The sequence below is a fragment of the Liolophura sinensis genome, chromosome 8, assembly GCF_032854445.1.
Source record: "Liolophura sinensis isolate JHLJ2023 chromosome 8, CUHK_Ljap_v2, whole genome shotgun sequence".
NCBI classification, from domain to species: Eukaryota; Metazoa; Mollusca; class Polyplacophora; order Chitonida; family Chitonidae; genus Liolophura; species Liolophura sinensis.
In genome coordinates, this window is record NC_088302.1 from 47,249,012 (window position 1) to 47,268,090 (window position 19,079).

At 36.8% G+C, this 19,079-nt stretch overlaps 2 protein-coding genes across 2 annotated transcripts; both read right to left on the reverse strand.

Annotated features, from left to right (window-relative positions):
- Window positions 1-4,144: 4,144 nt before the first annotated feature.
- Window positions 4,145-9,816, reverse strand: LOC135473612 (serum response factor-binding protein 1-like). The gene is made up of 5 exons (XM_064753472.1): window positions 9,644-9,816; window positions 7,681-7,772; window positions 7,064-7,136; window positions 5,752-5,823; window positions 4,145-5,125 (listed from the first exon to the last, which is right to left on the reverse strand). The coding sequence occupies exons 1-5, from the start codon at window positions 9,716-9,718 to the stop codon at window positions 4,145-4,147; spliced, it is 1,293 nt and encodes a 430-aa protein (XP_064609542.1). The 5' UTR covers window positions 9,719-9,816.
- Window positions 9,817-9,938: 122 nt separating this feature from the next.
- LOC135472898 (mitochondrial outer membrane protein SLC25A46-like) lies at window positions 9,939-19,060 on the reverse strand. The gene is made up of 9 exons (XM_064752624.1): window positions 18,813-19,060; window positions 18,046-18,088; window positions 17,755-17,812; window positions 16,924-17,001; window positions 15,117-15,217; window positions 14,793-14,849; window positions 14,143-14,200; window positions 13,661-13,876; window positions 9,939-13,255 (listed from the first exon to the last, which is right to left on the reverse strand). Exons 1-9 carry the CDS (start codon window positions 18,979-18,981, stop codon window positions 12,848-12,850), a joined length of 1,188 nt encoding a protein of 395 aa, XP_064608694.1. The 5' UTR covers window positions 18,982-19,060; the 3' UTR covers window positions 9,939-12,847.
- Between the last annotated feature and the right edge of the window lie 19 nt (window positions 19,061-19,079).

Consider the following 19,079-nt stretch of genomic DNA (forward strand, 5'->3'; position numbering starts at 1 on the left):
AAACATATTAGCAAGACTCTGACCACCAGGATATGGTGACAGGTGAAAGGTTTTCTATCATTTCAATTTGTACAGATAAATATGATGAGTTCCACATTACAAGTCATATCACCAAGAACCCTAAACAACTGCCATGTATTTATTTATTTGTTTCATTGGTGTTTTAGACCATACTCAAGAATATTTCACTTATACGATGGTGGCCAGCATTATGATACTTGAGAGGAAACCGACAACCATCTGCAGGTTGCTGACTTTCCACATGTATGACTGGGGCTAACCACATGGCCATTGAGGTCCAGCAGGAATATACATCATCCACATATAAAAATTGGAGATAAATTAACATAACTCTGCAAAATTATGATACATGCATAACATTTATTCCATTGCAATATAAGTTAGTACAGCTGGAGACAGTACATGTGTCGTCAACTGGATTGTGGCAATAGAATAATAACTTTGTTTATGTTTAAACTGCTGCTGTGTCAGCCTATGATCTAGGGCCCACAGGATACTGATCTGGACACTGATAAACATCTTGACAAAACACATTCAGTTCCAGCCACATGCATTTTTACCTGGAGCTAGACAATGAGAGAAGATATTCCACATTCCTGCATTTTTTTACTTTTTATCTCTCTGAGGGTAAACACCAAAACTCAAAGCATTTTTCACTTAGACCTCAGTGCTCAGTTTCATTTGGTGCAAAAAATCAAATGAAAGATAAGGCTCTCAACTAATAGTATCCTACTTGCTCCTTCAAACCTTCTAGAAATTCCTTGTACAATTTTATAAGATTTATGCCGTTCTCAAGAACATTTCTCTTCTACAAAATGGCAACCAGCATGATCACGGGAGGAAAACCCTGGACCATCCACAGGTTGCTGACAGATCTTCTCTTGTACTACTGGAGTGGAAGACACCATGAGCTGGACTTGAACTAACAGCGATCATATTGGTGAGATGTTTCTGAGTGAATGTGCTGCGCTAGCAAGCTAACCACTCCACCATGGCCGTTTCATAATAGTTCTATGAATGGTGGTATTTGTTTCACCAACACAATGAAAACGTGTTGGAATTCGGCCAATGTTCTGCTGAGAATCTCACTTTGAAGCTGTATGCATGAACTGATAATGTCTTGTTAATGTTATAGCACCAGTCTCTGTAGCTATATGTACATGTATGTACATATATATATATATATATATATATATATATATGTATATACACAATTTGGCTCATTTCACCGTGTCAGGCTATATGCTCCAATCAGTGCTTCAGTATTCTGCACTTTACTTTACAATTTCACTTTATTCAACTTCATAATGTTCACTCAGATTTCAGGCTTAACTATTTAACGTACTTATAAATTCTTGCCAGAGGAGGATAGCAAAGTTACAATGAATGAATAGCAATGGTATCAGCAATAATGATGTGTGATGGCAGAGTAAACATGGCAGAGACAAAAACACCACATTTTCAGTGTTCATACAAAAGTCAAAATTTAATCATCATCTGAGAATGTAATCTTCTTCCCCTGGAATGGCTGAACTTGTGACATTTGTTGTTTTCTCAATCTGCTCGCTTCCCAGGATGGGTGTAACTTCTCCAGAGGTTTCTCCAAGAATTTAGCTGGAAATAAACAAGCATAACTGTGAAGTAAAAGATACAGTACATAGGTCCAGTCATAACACAGAGAAAGCATTGAAGACTTCAGCATGAAGATCTGGCTTGATGATCCACCTTCACATGTGACAAATTGACAAAAACAGACATAAAATAGTTTTTTTCCAGTCAATGAAAAACTTCTTCAAATTTCATCTCTAATGGAAAGTCTTCTAGCAACCTGTGGACGGTCGTAAGTTTGCCTGAGCTCTGCCCAGTTTCCTCCCACCACAATGCTGGCCACAATCGTATAAGTGAAATATTGTTGAATACAGCATAAAACTAAAATCAAATCAAATAAATAAATACTAGATATAAGATTCCAAATACACAGGCTCCAATGAGATTCAGAATCCACAGGTAAGGGTGAGATTCAAATGATGTACACAAATAAAGGAAAGATTCAATATTTTGATAAAGATGAGGATGAGATTTATGGAAGAGAATAAGATTTGAAATACACAGATGTGGATGAAATTCCAAATTCATTGATAGGAAACAGATCCTAATTACATAGATAATGAGGAGATTCTAACACATAATATGCTGGAGATTTCAAATACATGTACACAGAAAGAGATGAGATTCCCAATACATGTACACAGAAAAAGATGAGATTCCCAATACATGTACACAGAAAAGGATGAGATTCCCAATACATGTACACAGAAAGATAAGATTCCCAATACATGTACACAGAAAGAGATGAGATTCCCAATACATGTACACAGAAAGAGATGAGATTCTCACTGAAAGAAATGAAATTCCAAATACATGTACACAGAGAGGGATGAGATTCCCAATACATGTACACAGCAAGGGATGAGATTCTCAATACATGTACACAGAAAGAGATGAGATTCCCAATACATGTACACTGAAAGAAATGAAATTCCCAATACATGTACACAGAAAGAGATGAGATTCCCAATACATGTACACAGAAAGATAAGATTCCCAATACATGTACACAGAAAGAGATGAGATTCCCAATACATGTACACTGAAAGAGATGAGATTCCCAATACATGTACACTGAAAGAAATGAAATTCCCAATACATGTACACTGAAAGAGATGAGATTCCCAATACATGTACACAGCAAGAGATGAGATTCCCAATACATGTACACAGAAAGAGATGAGATTCCCAATACATGTACACAGACAGGGATGAGATTCCCAATACATGTACACAGAAAGGGATGAGATTCCCAATACATGTACACTGAAAGAAATGAAATTCCAAATACATGTACACAGAAAGGGATGAGATTTGAAATACATGTACACAGCAAGGGATGAGATTCCCAATACATGTACACAGCAAGGGATGAGATTCCCAATACATGTACACAGCCAAGGATGAGATTCCAGATTTGGGATGAGATACACGATGGTTACCAATAAATTTAGTACATTTCCTTCCCATTATCAACTAGAACATCTTTTTCAGTTTCTCCAGGATTAGACAATTGTCTATCATCGGCAAAACCAAGATACTCAGCTATCAACTGTGGCCAGTTCAGAGATAAACACAAAATGTCCCGACCCATGTATAGTTATTTTAAAACCAATCTTTGTACAATAAATTGTAGTGCCATGTATTTACCATTACTAGTCAGAGACTTAGATTCCTGATGGCGTCCTCTGCCACGTTCTGGTCTTTCTCTTTGTGGATGTGATCTGAAGTTAGAACTTTGATTTTGTCTCTGATTTGACTGGTACTTCAATGATTTGTTTTCATGAAACATCTCATCTCCTTTCCTGAAAATTCAAAAGGACAGAATAAGAAAATTTTAATGTTGTCCAACAGAAATTTTCTGCTTGCTGTGTCTGATGTGCAAAAAAACATTCTTTGCCAGCAACAAATACAAGTGATTTTTTTTTTCACAAAACTCTTTTCCATCTCATATGCTGTTTCTCTCATTAATATCTTCAGGTAACTTGGTATTACTTGCTCCTTGCCTTCAAGAACAGGGAATTTCTGGGTACTTCCTGATCGGTTTATTTGTAGGATGGGTAAGCATGATTCACACATCTCATCAGGTAGCGGACAAACCTTCAGCTTAATAGCTGTGACCTCACCAACACGAGCTGGTACTGAACCTGGCACCTCACTAGCCAAGAACAAATGATCTTCCAGTGGGCTATTCCTAATACTTATAAAACATCAGGCTGAGTATTGATGAAGTTTACCACACAGTGTCAAGATAAAACATTAAAAAAAAAAACTGAATATATATAGTCTGGTTTCCTCCCACCATAATGCTGGCCACCGTCATATAAGTGAAACAGTCTTGAGTATGGTGTAAAATACAAATCAAATAAAGAAATAATCAAATAAATAAACATGTATATGTTATTTTTTTTGCCAGATTCAAAGGATGCACAGACCGGCATAACGTTCTTCATTTTCCTTTAAACCATAATTAGAATTCCTTGCAAATACTGTGAGAACCAACTTTCAGACTGTTTCATGAATCAGAGAGGTGTGCTACACACATGAACTTCAAATAGCTACTGGGCAGATTTTCATACCTTTTTCTGTATGGAGCATCCACTTTTCCACCAACCGGTCGTCGGACTGAGGTATGTTTCTTCGCCCATGATGACATTTTCTCCCTACGGTCATCTGTCAGCGAGCCCACAAATGTTGAGCGTATGGCTATTTTGCCCTTCTGTAGCTGGTCATCATCCTCAAGGTCACTTCCATCCTCCTCACCTTCACTCGCTGCTTGGTCTATGCTCTCTGTACCTGAATCAACATCATCATCTCCACCCATGAAAAACGCATCATGCTTGACACGTCCTGCTTTTGTGGAGGTTTTCTGCAAAAACTCTGGCATGAATTCTCCTTCACTATTCCTGCCAAGGTCAGATTCATTTGATGACCCAGCATGCACTGGGAGAGTGTCATCTGGTGTATCATGTAATGAGAATGACTGTATGACCATATGTTTTCTTTGAACTGTGGGGATTGAACTGTGAACAGTGGTAACCTTGGAGATGACATCCAAGGGGTCACATTCATTCCTCTTATTTTCAGTCAATTTCGCCTTAATTTTGGGATCTGGTGAAGAGACTTCAAAACTTTCCCCTGATTTCTTCAGTTCACTGATACTAAATTCATCCCCTGAGTCCTTTTGAATTTGTTTTCCTTTGTTTTTGGATCTCAGAATGTTTGTGGGTTTTAAATCGTTCCCTTTCATGGCTCCCTTTTGTTGCAGGAAATTCTGCATGAGGGTTTCGCCGGCTTTCATATTTGTAGCAGCTGCTGTGGCACTAACTTTCTCTTTTGTGGCCTTTTTCTTGTAGCGTCGCCCGGTGTTTTTGGACAGAAGATATGCTGCTAAAGCTTTCCAGTCTGCATGCTTCTCTCTGAATTTCCTCACAACATCCTGCATGAGTTTATGGTTGCTGTATCGAGTCATGGCCTTGGTTTCTGAAGCTGATGGCTGAGGCAAACAAACAACAACAACATCCATTAACAAGACACATCATTTTCCAATTACTATACCTACGCTACTGAAGTCAATCCTAAACCGACATTACATTTTCTGTTAAGACATCTAGTTATTTCAAGTTCTGCTTGTTACCGATCTGTCAAACTGGCTTCTTAAAATTCTGACTACAGACACTTGAAACTATTCTAAATGTAAGTATGTAGAATATTACATTTCATTTGCTGGAACACCAGAGATTATAATTATACATATACAATGGATGATGTTAAACATTATTCTTATTGTAATTGGTCACTAGCAATTTTGGCAGTAATTTTACAGACATCACGTAATAATAAATTTGCATAACCACCCATTGGTGACCCAAGACAGGTAATTTATTTATTTATTTGACTGGTGTTTTACGCCGTACACAAGAATATTTCACTTATACGACGGCGGTCGGCATTATGGTGGGTGGAAACTGGGCGGAGCCCGGGGAAAACCCACGACCATCCGCAGGTTGCTAGAAGACCTTCTCATGTACGGCTGGAGAAGAACCCAAAACAGGTAAATTTAACATGTTCAATTGAAACATACCAGCATAACTTTCCCATATTTACAAGTAAGTCACTCACTAAGTTTTCAACATCCTTGAATGTGGTTGTGGTGGCCAGGGCATACTTTGACACTTTGTCAGGGTCCAGCCTCTAAATAACAAAATAATTTGCTAATTAAATGTTTTACTCAAACAGACATTGAGTTATATATTTAATTAATCAGCATTTCTCATTTGCTCTTCAGATATTTTGATGTCAGATAATATTTATTTATTTGATTATTCGATTGGTGTTTTATGCCGTACTCAAGAATATTTTACCTGTACGACGGTTGCCAACATTATGGTTGTAGGAAACCGGGCAGGGCCTGGGGAAGACCCATGACGCTCTGCAGGTGCCTGACAGACCTTCCCACGTAGCCTGAGAGGAAGCCAGCATGAACTGGCCTTGAACTCACAGTGACCGCATAGGGAGGCTCCTGGGTCATTGCGCTGCGCTAGCGGGCTAACCAATTGAGCCATGGAGGTCCCCTCAGATAATATTATCACATTATATTATCACATACATATACAGAACTATGCATGTATCATACTCCTGTTCAGACCACAGTCATCATACAGTGGTTTGGTGCTACATCATACAGTATGCCACACAACAGTGACATCACAAGTGAAACCCTGACAACAAACTCTGACAGGAAGGGATGTGGTGAACTTTCGTTGGTTGTACTTCCTTATTCATTATAAAATGTGGTTTAAGTTACAGTATGTAATCTTATCGTTATTCGGTATTTATACTATCACTTTCGAGTTTTTCTAGTGCTGAAATAGTCTCCACAAAAACTGTCTGAGAAATTAATGTACCAGCCTTTTCACATGTGAAAGAGCAACTTTAAGTGCAATTTAAACATGTTTCAATCTGATTTTGGAGACAAAACCACATCAGCTGGATTGGCCAATTTTAGGGCATCACGAAAAGCATAATTTTATCAGCCTACACAGAATAATGCCCCAGAATTTGCTTGAATAAATGAAAAGGTTGAAAAATTACAGTATGAGATCAGTGGACGTTTAGATAGTGTCTTTGGTACCAGTATTGTACATATCATCACTCGATTTTCATCACTAGAATTTGTGCTCAGAAAGTGTAAATCCTAAACAATGATAAAACTATTAAAAATACCTATATCTAGTTAAGATAAAGTTGTTTAGGTGTGTATGTGCCTTTAATCATAAGCTAAATTTGTTTTCTTTTCATCTGTCTGTTCTGGGATTGGTAGACTTCACTAAATGGTTTCATCCATTAAGCCTATTACAGCAGATTTTCTGAACGCAAACTGTATGTTTCAGCAAAGTAGTGTTTTGAATGTTAAGAGCAATTTGCAGATCACCTTTATAACTTCAATCTCTTTTAACATCCTTTCTGCTTTTCGTTTCTTCTTAGCAATGGCTTGTTCAGTTCCTCTGTAATGTAAAATTCAAAATATACTTGGTACTTTATAGATAGTACTTCTCTTTTGTATTTTCTTTTACATAAATACTACATAATGACATAATGAACATATTCTGAAGCAAAGAGCCTTGGTATGTATTTACGCCAATAAACCAGTACCATATTCTGGACAATGTTTCAAACAGGTATGCTTATCTATTTAATTAAAATTAGAAAAATCTAATGAGGGAAATTAGTATAAATCTAATGTAATTTCTTGAACATTTCTGCCATTAGGGATTGAGGGGCTTCACTGTAACAGTTTAGACTAATCATTATAAATTAATGCAGAGACTGGGATGTTGAACACTCCTTTCAGAGGACTATTTGAAATCATAATCATCACTGCTAATACTGGCTTAATCAATATTATATCCTACTTATCTGATAAAATAGAGTGTATTTCTGTGACAACAAGACTACAATAGCTTCAGTCCTGCCCCTTCCACAAACTTGTCACTATACTATGTTGTATGCTGACAACATATGGCCTTGCACCAGGGAAAGAATACTGACTTGGTACAGTTCTTCAGAACGCGGACACGTTTCACCATCTTGTTGATGAGCTGAACTTTTGTTCTCTTCACCGTTTTCCTCATTCCAACAACCTACAACAAACAGAAGATATATACACCTAGGTAAGCAATAATTTCCAACCACCAATTTACTCCTGCTATGTCTACAAAATTTAATTGACAAATAGAAGGTCAGGTTATTAGAAAATTGAAGAAAGCCTCAAATCACACCTTTATTCATTTATTTGTTTGTTGCTTTGCTCCAAATTCAAGAAGTTTCACTGAAATATAGAATGGCAGACATATTTATGGGTTGTTGTAAACATGCAACTCTGATTCAAGTTATTGCTCGAAATTACATCAAATGTGTGGTAGGGTATTTTGCTCCGTTCTGCTCTGAGGAGTATTTTAGTCTGGTGCCTTGCTTAAAGCAAACTCTTTTGCGGTAGTTGGGCAGAAGAAAGTGTCTCTGGGATAAAATAAGAGCAGGAGAAAAATAACTCAGGCGAAAATGTCAGTGAGATTTGCGTTAGTGATAAGAGACATTTCTGGCTGCAGGCATTGTTTTTAGTAAAAGAGATTGTGCGAGAAATATGCTTCTTCAGCAGACTATTTGTATGACACATTGTCATTCTGGTGGCTGTTTATCTAGAATCACAGTCACATATTTGCAATAATTTATGGGTAGTGGAAACCGAAGTGCCCAGGGTAAACCATTGACCTTTGGAACCCTACTGACTGACCATATTGATGAAAGGGAAGTGGTCTTCAAGAAACATTAGACTGTGCAAAGAGTGTGTGACCTCACTTATTTTTCACCAAGTCCCCCACAAACAGTGAGAGCAAGGGGATCAGGTGAGGGCTGTATTTATGCATGTATGCTCGGGGTTTAACGTCATATTTTTCAATCATGTGACAAGTCATTGGGTGTGTGTATGTATAATGACTTCTTGTTGCAAGGTGAGTCCATGTCACCAAATTGTTGCTGCCACTGAAGTATCATGCCGCAGACACAAGACATTAGGCCACCGAAGCAGTCTGGGTGGACGGTTAATCTTAGTCCATCTAGATGGACTCAGAGCACTATTTTTAAAGCCTGACAGTCATCATAACACCGAGTCCATCACCACCTTTCATCTTCTTTCAACTTATCGCAGTCCAACTCGCTTCCTCTGTGCATTTCTATCCACACCAATGGAACTAACTCACTCGCTGCCTTGAAGTCATACTGACTGCTAGAACTTTGGCAGTACCGAGTCCCTCACCCCTAGAAAGCCATCTTAAGTGTCACTTTTTAAAATTCAACTGAGTTTTGGCACTAAAATCCTCGAGAAAACTATTATATTTCCATTAGTGTTTGCAAGAACGTCAATCTTTGTAATTCAAGCCAAAAAGGCATAAAACAGAACATCTATTTTTCATGCAGGTAAGTTTGGGTGCTGTCAGGGTCGACTTCATTGAAATCGGTTGGATGCAGATGTGCGGCGATTTGTTTGAGAGGTGGCGACGGACTCGGTGTTACGATGAATGTCAGAATATTAAAACAGCACCACAAGTCCATCTAGATAGACTAGGCTAAACTAGGCTAGCCAAAAGAATTAGACGTATGCCAGTGAGAATATGCAATGTTCATATTTAATTCAAAAGGCTAGTTGTATGCGTCAATGCAAATACCCTTGTTTCCTCACTGGTGTGCTTGGGTTTTTGCGTCATTTTTCCTCAGTGGTTATCTTATTGCCCAATGTTTTGTTTTGTCGTCATTTAAAACTGCCAGAGCCGAAAATTTGATTCACTGATAACCGTCTGATAACATTCATCTTTTTTTTTCAATTTTTTTATTTACGTCTTGTGTTTGAAAAAAGAGTGAAATAGAGTTTCGCATGACCCTTTGCCGTAAAGAAACTTGAAACCTGAAATCAAAGGACATCCAACTTTGCACGATGTTGTTGTTGTAATGTAGGCACCTGGTTATTCAGAGCGATGTGGTCAATACTAGCTGGTACAGCTGTATCCAGTGTCCTCACAGCTGACTCTCCCATTGTTAAAAAAATCCTCAGAGCAAGACAGCGTTAATGTATCCGTGATTTTTCTGAAATGATATTTTTTCAACACAACAGTCACGTTTCTTCTTGGTCAGCCATTCTACAAGCGGTTGTTACTAAAATTGAAATCCGGCTAGACGGACTCTGTTTGATGGCAGTGGTCAGATAGATGTTTCTTGTGATCAAAGACAAACTAATCAAAACCACATTTTACCAATTTTATTTATTGTGGAAAACACACCAAACCAAGGTTATTGAAAAGAAATTGAAACAAATCAATTTTATTGGTGAAAAATATTAAGTCATAATTAATAATATTCAATTAGACAATATTGCACTCTATGTCAATCATTAGATAACAAATCTACCAGTATCACATTCACCAAAATTCCAATCTTACTCCACACTTATTGCATGCTTATTTTATGCGAACAATGCCTCGGCCTGTTAGATGCATGGATGATACAACCATTCGGCTTAGTGTTTCCAAGAGCTACTCAGTGCAACATATACTGGTATCATAACACCACAATGAGCTATATGCAAGCCACATGCAAGCAAGCATTTAACTGATACATTTAACTGGATTTGCTTTCTAAAGTACCTTAGAGAGCAATCCCAAAGTAAACAGTTTTGTTGTCAGTTGCCATGTTCAATACACCATATACGTATGTGACTGGGGGGTGGGGAGGGGGGGGCATGATAAGTTGACGGGGTGGGTGAGAGGGATAAAATTTCAGTGGGGGAGCTAAGCTCTGCCTCAAATAATGATTTTTCTATGCATCAAATGACTTTGGCTAAGTGGTTTAAAATTCTTAATAAAAAAAGGGCGGCATGCAGTTTACCCTGGATTTATCACATTTTTTTCACCAGAAATCACCTAAATTGTGTCTCCAGCAATATAAGTGTCGAGAGCTTACGGGGCCTCAGCCCCTCGACCCTTGCCGGGTGGGTTGGAATACTACAGTCACTGCCTCAGCACTCCCACCCCCACCCCAACCCCAAAAGTTTATAACTGTCCGCTGCTCCTGATATACTAGGCTTACAATTCTTAGCACAATTCAAGGACACATAGCATGATTCAAGCAAGCTATCAAACCTTATAATATGTTTGTTTTGTGACAACAACTATGTCTATACATACAGATGGATGTGAAATTATCTGGTGCTGCAATTTGATTATATCCATTTTGCCAACACACAAATTTCAATATGGTATCCATAATGCTATGCTGGAACATGAGGCCTACAAAGGTCTATGTACACTCTGACTCTAGAATATACATGAATCTACAGAGTCCCTTCAAGAAGGAGTGAATTTATATGAGCAAAAACTGAGCAATAAAATTAAAAAATCTATTAAGCAACCATATTTTAGCACTGCAAGGATGACAAATTGAGCCAAATTGATGAAGTTAAACTGTAGCTAACAGAGGCAGGACATAAAGCCATAAAATTTTACTCAAAGTAACAACTTGAAATGTTATTTAACATTTCTTCATGTACTTGTAGTATACACACTAACATATACAAACATACACACAGGAAAACTGTGTGCACACAGGAGACAACACATGTACATGCATGTCTCTAATCGCATTTATAATTCTGAAGTTAAGGAGAAATCTGATAATAATACTTACATATTCAAACCAGTTTGAAATTACTTGATTTGCATGTGTACATTAGATAATTTCTTTCTTGAGTCTAGGCTCATTGTATTTATTTATTTAATTTCTAAATTAATCCCACACATAATCCAAGCAGATGTTTTTTACAAGATGATACATTTTTGAGTATGACATTAAAAAACTTCTGACAATAAAAAAAATGACCAAATGAGTGATTGGACCATACCATATTAAACATTCCACTGAGTCAGCACTGGTCAAGTTCATCTTGGAAAAAAAAAATAAATAAAATAAAAAAACACGGTGTTCCAAGGAAGAAACGAAGAACTTTACTGGGTGCATGACAAACTCTTTACCACTTAGCCACCAAGAGCCTGATTTCAATTTATATAAAATTGATAATAATAATCCCAAATTTTTAGAGTTATACTCCCATTATACCATTCATATTAGGTTTATGACTTCAGTTCAACAATTAACCTAATTAATTTTTATCAACGTGTCGTAACGCACATTTTAATTGACGCATTCTTAAACAACCTTTTGAGGACTGGCATCCTCAAGCAAACATAGGTTTGCCTTTCACACAAATTTGCTACAGATCATAAAATGATCTAATGACTCTAATGATCTAGTGAAAAAAGTACAATGTTAGAATACAGAAGAGAGGAATTCTATACAAAAGGTATTCATATAAATGCTAGCACATATAAAATCAACTTTTACATTTAATAAATAAAAATATAAGAAAACAATTCAGCACACACTTCACACAAGGAATACAAAACCATACAATTAACACCATATCCTTAATATCAGAATCTGAATGGAATCTGATTTATCTGACTTCAAAGGAATTTGCATTATGGTCACGACAGTGGGAGCAAACAAATGGATTCTGAACGGTTTCTGTATGAAATGGGAAATATTAAACTTCTACCAAAGTCATACATGAATACATTATGTTTGCAACCAGTATCTGATTTAACGTACAGCGAAGTGAAAATGTGGAACAAGATATCTATTTAAAGCAAAAGTCACATGTTCAGGTCTATTTGAAATTCCAAGACATTTTGTCGTAAATCCAGAAGTGCAAGCAACATTGGCTGGAATATGTAGGTCTCTTAACTAGTTTTCAAATTTATTATGTGAAAATTTTGGCTAAATAAATGTTTTTTGCAATGTATGTTGATGAATTAAAATTGAAGGTTGAAATTTGACTATTCTGCAACTCGATCAAGACAAAGCACATCAAATATCTAACTTCCAATAATACTCCATCTATACTTGTACATGATAGACCAGACATGTTTCAATTCAGTTTTCAATTCTTGTTTTACAGATATTGTATCTTCTTTTCTATCTGCAATAAAGTATTTTGTAACATATACAATCTACAGAGTTAAAGTACATGTACAATGTACAAGTAACAGCCATTAACAACTTTCTAAGTTAATGTTTACTTCTGCATACCCTTATCTAAAGAAATGGTAGATTATCTTCGTCTCTGTTGAATTGGTGGTGGGTTGTTGTCCTGTGACAATTGCTCAAAGAGAAATTTGACAGTCCTCAGAATTGTTGCGTGGATGCAATACTGTAGAAGGAGGGCCCCGAAACCTTTATACAACCCAGTGAGTCCTTCATCTTTTATGATGCACATGAAGCAGTCTAGGGGTCCCTCGTAACGGGTGTGGATGGGCAGCACCCCTAGCCCTGAGTCCATGTTGTCTAAGATGGTCCTGGTACCTTGTATAAACAGCCGGTGCATCACAGTCTCCAAGGGGTACAGCATAACATCAGCCAAAAAGTTGCCCGTGAACGCGGCCAGCAGCTCTGGGAAGTACTTGTCATACATACTGCGGGATGGAATGCGCGATGCCTCTGCCAAATGTTCCTGAGAGGACTGAAATTTAAATGGAAACAAGACGTTGCCATAATTTATCTCTGCTTCAATCTGTCAACCTTTCTGTGATGTACACATATAATACTATCATTTTGACAAGGATACTACATGTACTGTAAAAACAGATAAAAACAGTTGAATCTTGCATTATGCATGTGGAATTAACTCATAACTCTCTCATGTCATAAAATATTGGTGAAATTCTTATAATTCTAAGAGTTAAATCATATATAGTGATTACTTCTGATAAGTTTGCACTTACAAGAGAAGCATTAACCTCTGAAAGAAAATCAATCCCATTGGACCAGTTCACCTGTATGTATATGGAGAAGGGAAATAAACAATAAACAACAAGGAAAACTCATTCAACATTAACCTTTGGTGAACACAATAAACCTAGCCCACCTGTCTTTCTCGCTGTTCTACTTTCACTGCCGACATCACTGTGTACTGAGCTATTGAGGAGATAACATAATGGGACAGTTTATATCCCAAGACAGGGAGGATCAGCTTATAAACTGGTAGCAGTCTGGTGGATTGAGGTAAACCCCATCCCATCACCCTGGTCACCCCTTCTTTTAAACAGTCAAACACCCCAGGCCTTTCACTTGCTATATCACTCTGGAATGAAAACAAGAGAAAAAAGTGTCCATGCATTGGGAGAGAGGAACATACCTTGGGTATTTGTCTCAGGGTTAGACAATATTAATCTTTTAGCACATAAGATTACAAATACTAAACTTTCAAAGAGTACAAAAAAACACACCTGAGTTCTGAACTGAAAATCAACCTCCAAAAATGAATGATTAAATAGCACAGTATGTAGTTACAAATTGAATAATATGAGAAAAATGGCAATATCTTGGCTTAGAAAAACATCTACTTACTTGAACAGTCTCTACAAAACTGGATGCATAGAAGGGGGTTGTTAGAGTGTGAGCCATGCTGAAAATCGCAAAAAATTAACAAATATCAAAAGTACAGAATAGATCAGAGATAAAGACATAACTGCTTAGTGTTCATGTATTATTTATCAAACAAGCGATTTTCAAACCATTTAAAACTGATAATATGCTTTAAATGAAATAGAACACACAAAACAAGTTGGGCGTGAGACTAGTTGTACACTGTATCACACTAGTGATATTTTCAGTTCCATACATCAAGCTATACATAGGGAGAAGAAAACATGGGAACTATTAGTATGAATCTGAACACTCCAGTCATATATCATACACCCACACATTGCTAAAACAAAAATAGGTTATCTCCCCTTGTCTCACACCCACTAGGCAAATGCAAACATGGAGTTAGCATCATGATGAAGTAATACTAGTAATTGTTGTATCTGCTCTTTACAAGTGCCCAACACCAGATGTATTGGGCATTCACAAATGTTTGCTGTAATATTCATACATAATATCAAATGTCTGTATGTGAATAAATTCATACATATTTGAAATAAAAGAGGAGGTAAATTATGCAGAACACAAACTGGTTTCTGGCATCTACCAGTTGCAAGAAAACATGTTCATACCATTTTAAAACAAAGTGTTGTCCTATTTTCTTCAATGAACTGTGCCTGGTGACCTCCCTGAAACATAAAAAAATTCAAATCTCTCATTTTCACATGTAAAATTAAATTATAACCGGAAATTCATCATATTCTGTTCAGTCACTTACATAAGTGTAAATGTGCATTTTCTTATTTGAGTTTCTAACACTATGAGAATGATGTAACCCAATACTGATAGGACTATTTAACTTCCAGCTGGTGAAATTATCTTGGGAATATCTAGTTTTTTCTAATATTTGCTTTGGGAAAGGTGTAATCTGATATTTTTTACTTACTCATACTTACTTTGGGAATGGTGTAATTTCACTGATGATTGTCTCACTAACTAGGAAGATGCCACGAGCAGCAAATGTGCTCCCAATACCCTTCCATAATGAGGTCAGTCCCTAAATTAACGTAAGAAATTTCATCAAAATGAGGACTAACTATGGAATGTTGAATGACATGTATTCAAAAGTTCAATCTCTACACTGCCAATTATGCACATGTAATAGATTCTAACCCAGCCCTAGGTATTCTGTAGTTTTGTTTATTTGCTTGCTTCTTTTTGGTTTAAGAATTACCTTCAAATTGATTTCAGTGCTATCAAAATGTTTCTCTGTCATGCACTGTAAGTCAATCTCAATTCTGACATACCGACATTTATAAAGTTGCCTCAATGGAATGCTATATTTCGAACCCAAGATGTGACACCCCAAAGAGACAAATGATACTGATATCAGGATGTCTATTACTTGGCCTGTCAACAGATGCTAAATGCCAAGAGATGAACTTGTCAAGATTGAAGATTTTAATATCTATCACATGGCTAGACCTGTGGTCGATTCATACAGCAGTTTTTGAGTCAAAATTTTAAAGATGTTTAATTGGTGACAGATTTGGGTTTCCAGTTTTATAAGCATTCATGTTGAATTTCAAATAATTATGACATAACTACAAACTGGCTTTGTGGGATTGGCCTCCTGGTCACTGAATCTGAGCCATGCAGATTATCATGCAACAGTGGCCATCCAGTTCATTTGTATTAAAGTGAAAGACAGCACCTGCGTAATGTTTATGTCCACTGAAAGACTACCATTCAAAGTATCTTAAACCTGCAATAAGTATTTTTAAAATTTTTTTCAACCCAGTAAAACCCAGTCATTTACAGTTTAAGTAGCCTGTATAGATGCACGGCCAAGGTATTCCTGGTTCAGGTCCTAGCCTCCGGAGGGGTTGTGCTGGTGATTTTGATCCCTATTAAATGTTTACAAAATTACAATAGGATTGTTATACACTTAGATTCATGCTCAATTCTGAAACAAATGGAAATAAATCTAAGCAACACTGAGGCTGATCTAAGCATCGACTGTTGCTGAGCTTTATGCTTCAGTTTTGTAAGTGCTGGCTTCTAAGATGAGAGCTGTGCTCTCCTAATTATCGCGAATGTCAGAGAAAGCACCTCAGCTTGAACATGGCGTTTCAATAAGTTTACTGTATTTTATAAAAGAAAACAGGAAAAAATCATCCCATGTATGTGAGAAAGATAAAGGAGCAAAATTTAAATTCTTCAATTCTAACAAATTTAGAGAAAAAAAAAATTACATCATAAAAATTAATTAATTTTCAGCACTGTCAGGTGAGATGCCATCTTCTCCTTCCCATAAACCTTTGGCATCCCAAATGAATTTTTCACTGATTGATATTTGTTATTTAGACACTGACGACTTAAGGCTAAAATGAACGACAAAAATGGTATTGTATACTACATACTGAAGATGCCTGCCTTGATTCACACCAGCCATTTGTGCAGTATTGTCATTTTGCTCTACATGTTATTTGGTGAAATCTCATTAAAATAATAAAGTATGATACTTTTTAGACAGCTTGAGAATCTTACTTTCGACTGAAATATTTTACAGCCAGGTGCTGTCTTGTCCTTTAACATTCCCCTCATATTAATGGACTGTCTTACAGTGAGATATGAACAGAAACATATTTCCCTGTTACCTGGGAACATAAAAGGTTCACAAGCAGAATGTAAGCATTTATTTCATACAGTCCCCCAACAAGTCAGAAATATGTAAGAGCACATGTTAATAGCAAGGCTAACCTGATGTTTGCCGATGTTGAACACAACTGGGAATATTGTGAAAGGAGTGAGATGATACCAGCCTCCTTCTGACTTCACCTGTCAAACAACACACTTCTATATATGTAACTGTAACTAATTTTTTTCAAAATATGTAGTTTATAACATTTTGTAAGATATATGTTACACACAATACATATTAAATCTAGCTCACCAGCCTAGGTATTTTCTTTGAACAGGCAGACAGCTGTTGAGTGCTCTATACACTACAGTGCATGCAGACGGAAAGCTGTCATTAGTAGGCTCAGGCCAGGTAAAAAAGTGTTTGTCATAAGTTTCCGTCATATTTCATGTTGATTCAATGAGTCATGTGGCTTTGATTACAATGTTTAAGATCAAAAGAATTGTGCCTAAGTATCTTGGAGATGTATATCTATATGTTAGATATAGATCTATATGTTAGAATGATTCAACTGGGCAGAGGTCATGCACATCTTGACAATGACATATACTCCCAAGTACCTTTAATTAATAACAACAACTTTATTTGAATGAATGAACAAATTTATTTATTGATTGGTGGTTTACGCTGGACTAAAAAATATCTTATTCATACAACGGCAACCAGAATTATGGTGGGATGAACCTAACCGAGCTCGATGGAAACCCATGACCATCTGCAGGTTGCTGCAAGACCTTCCTACATACTACCGAATGAATAAACAAATGACTACTGTTAAATACTACACTGAACTTTGTCTCATTAATTACATTGTTCAACAGTATAATTAAACTATGTTTTGATGAGTCTGTTTTCAGCCATGTATATTCTCTGACGACAAATGTACATACCTGGCATTGCCTCCTCAGTACTACGCAGGGGTGCGAAAGCACATACTCTGAGAAAACACTGAAATAAAACAAAGAGCATTGCTGAATTTTATAAACAGAAGGGTGAGGCCAACCTAGTGCAACACTGTAAAAGTTTTACAGAAGTCATTATAGTTAGTATAATACTATGCAAATTTCAGTACTGTAAGTTAAATATGTACACATAATATGTGGTGGACCAAATCTAACTTAGTGGTAATCTAAATCTATATGAATTCAGTCAGATATGATAGAATGTGTGCACAGTCCTACCTTGACAAACCTATTCCCAGCCCAACAAAATTTTTAAGCTGATCTGAAAGAGAACATTGTAATTTATTAAAACTTTGGAATTTGTGAAACAAAATTGTCAGAGGCAAGACAACATTCATGTTAATAGTGTTCAGGTAATTCTACAAAAGAATTAGCACAGTTGTAAACAATAAACATCATGGGAGGAGGCGGCAAGCATGTTTAAAGATTTTAATTAAGTTTTAAAGAATATATTGTCTGATGCCAGTTTTTAAACATGTTGATTTCAAGGTATCAAAATTTCAAGGATTTTGAAAAGATCGTTGCATTTATTCCTTGTAATCACACATACTTTACTTAATAAGCTTTGGTTTTGGTTTGCCAATTTTTTTTTCTTTGTGGCCTATGTCACCTATGCTAACCCTCCCACACTGAAGAAATGAAGTTACCAAATTGATTTGTGCTTCAGCCTATTTTAAGATGACTCCATTATTTTCAGTAGTTTACTTAGGCCTGTTTATCCTCATTAAATGTTACACACTACCTGCACCATAACATGTCAGTAAAATTGAAATTTGTCGGTGAGAAGGGATGACAGTTACTTTTACACAGTTAATTCACTTCTTTTAGATTTCTCACTTGAGTAATTTAAGTTCAGTTCTAAAAGATAGGCCTGGGTGAACCACAAATTTTGGAGAGTCCAGCATTAAGGCATCACTTTACTCAGTGACAGGTTAGCGGGACTGTCACTGACATATATCACATTTATTTCATCATTTTGTCTTCACCTATCTGTTCTTTCTTCCGACGCTGCTGAGGGTCGGTTGGTCGACTCTGTTGTTGTTGTAGCGGGTCAGCAGAGCTGCCATAATAGCTGGGGTCATGTTGTCTGTAGTATCGTCGATTTGGAGAGCTCTGCCCACGCGGTATTTCATCGTCCATCACCCGAGTCCCCATCTGCAAGCGTGACAACGTATTCTCGGGGCTAAGATAAGTTTTGGCCTTAACGCTGCGACGATTTCACCCCTAAGCCCACCGAAAGACACTCTTTTGTA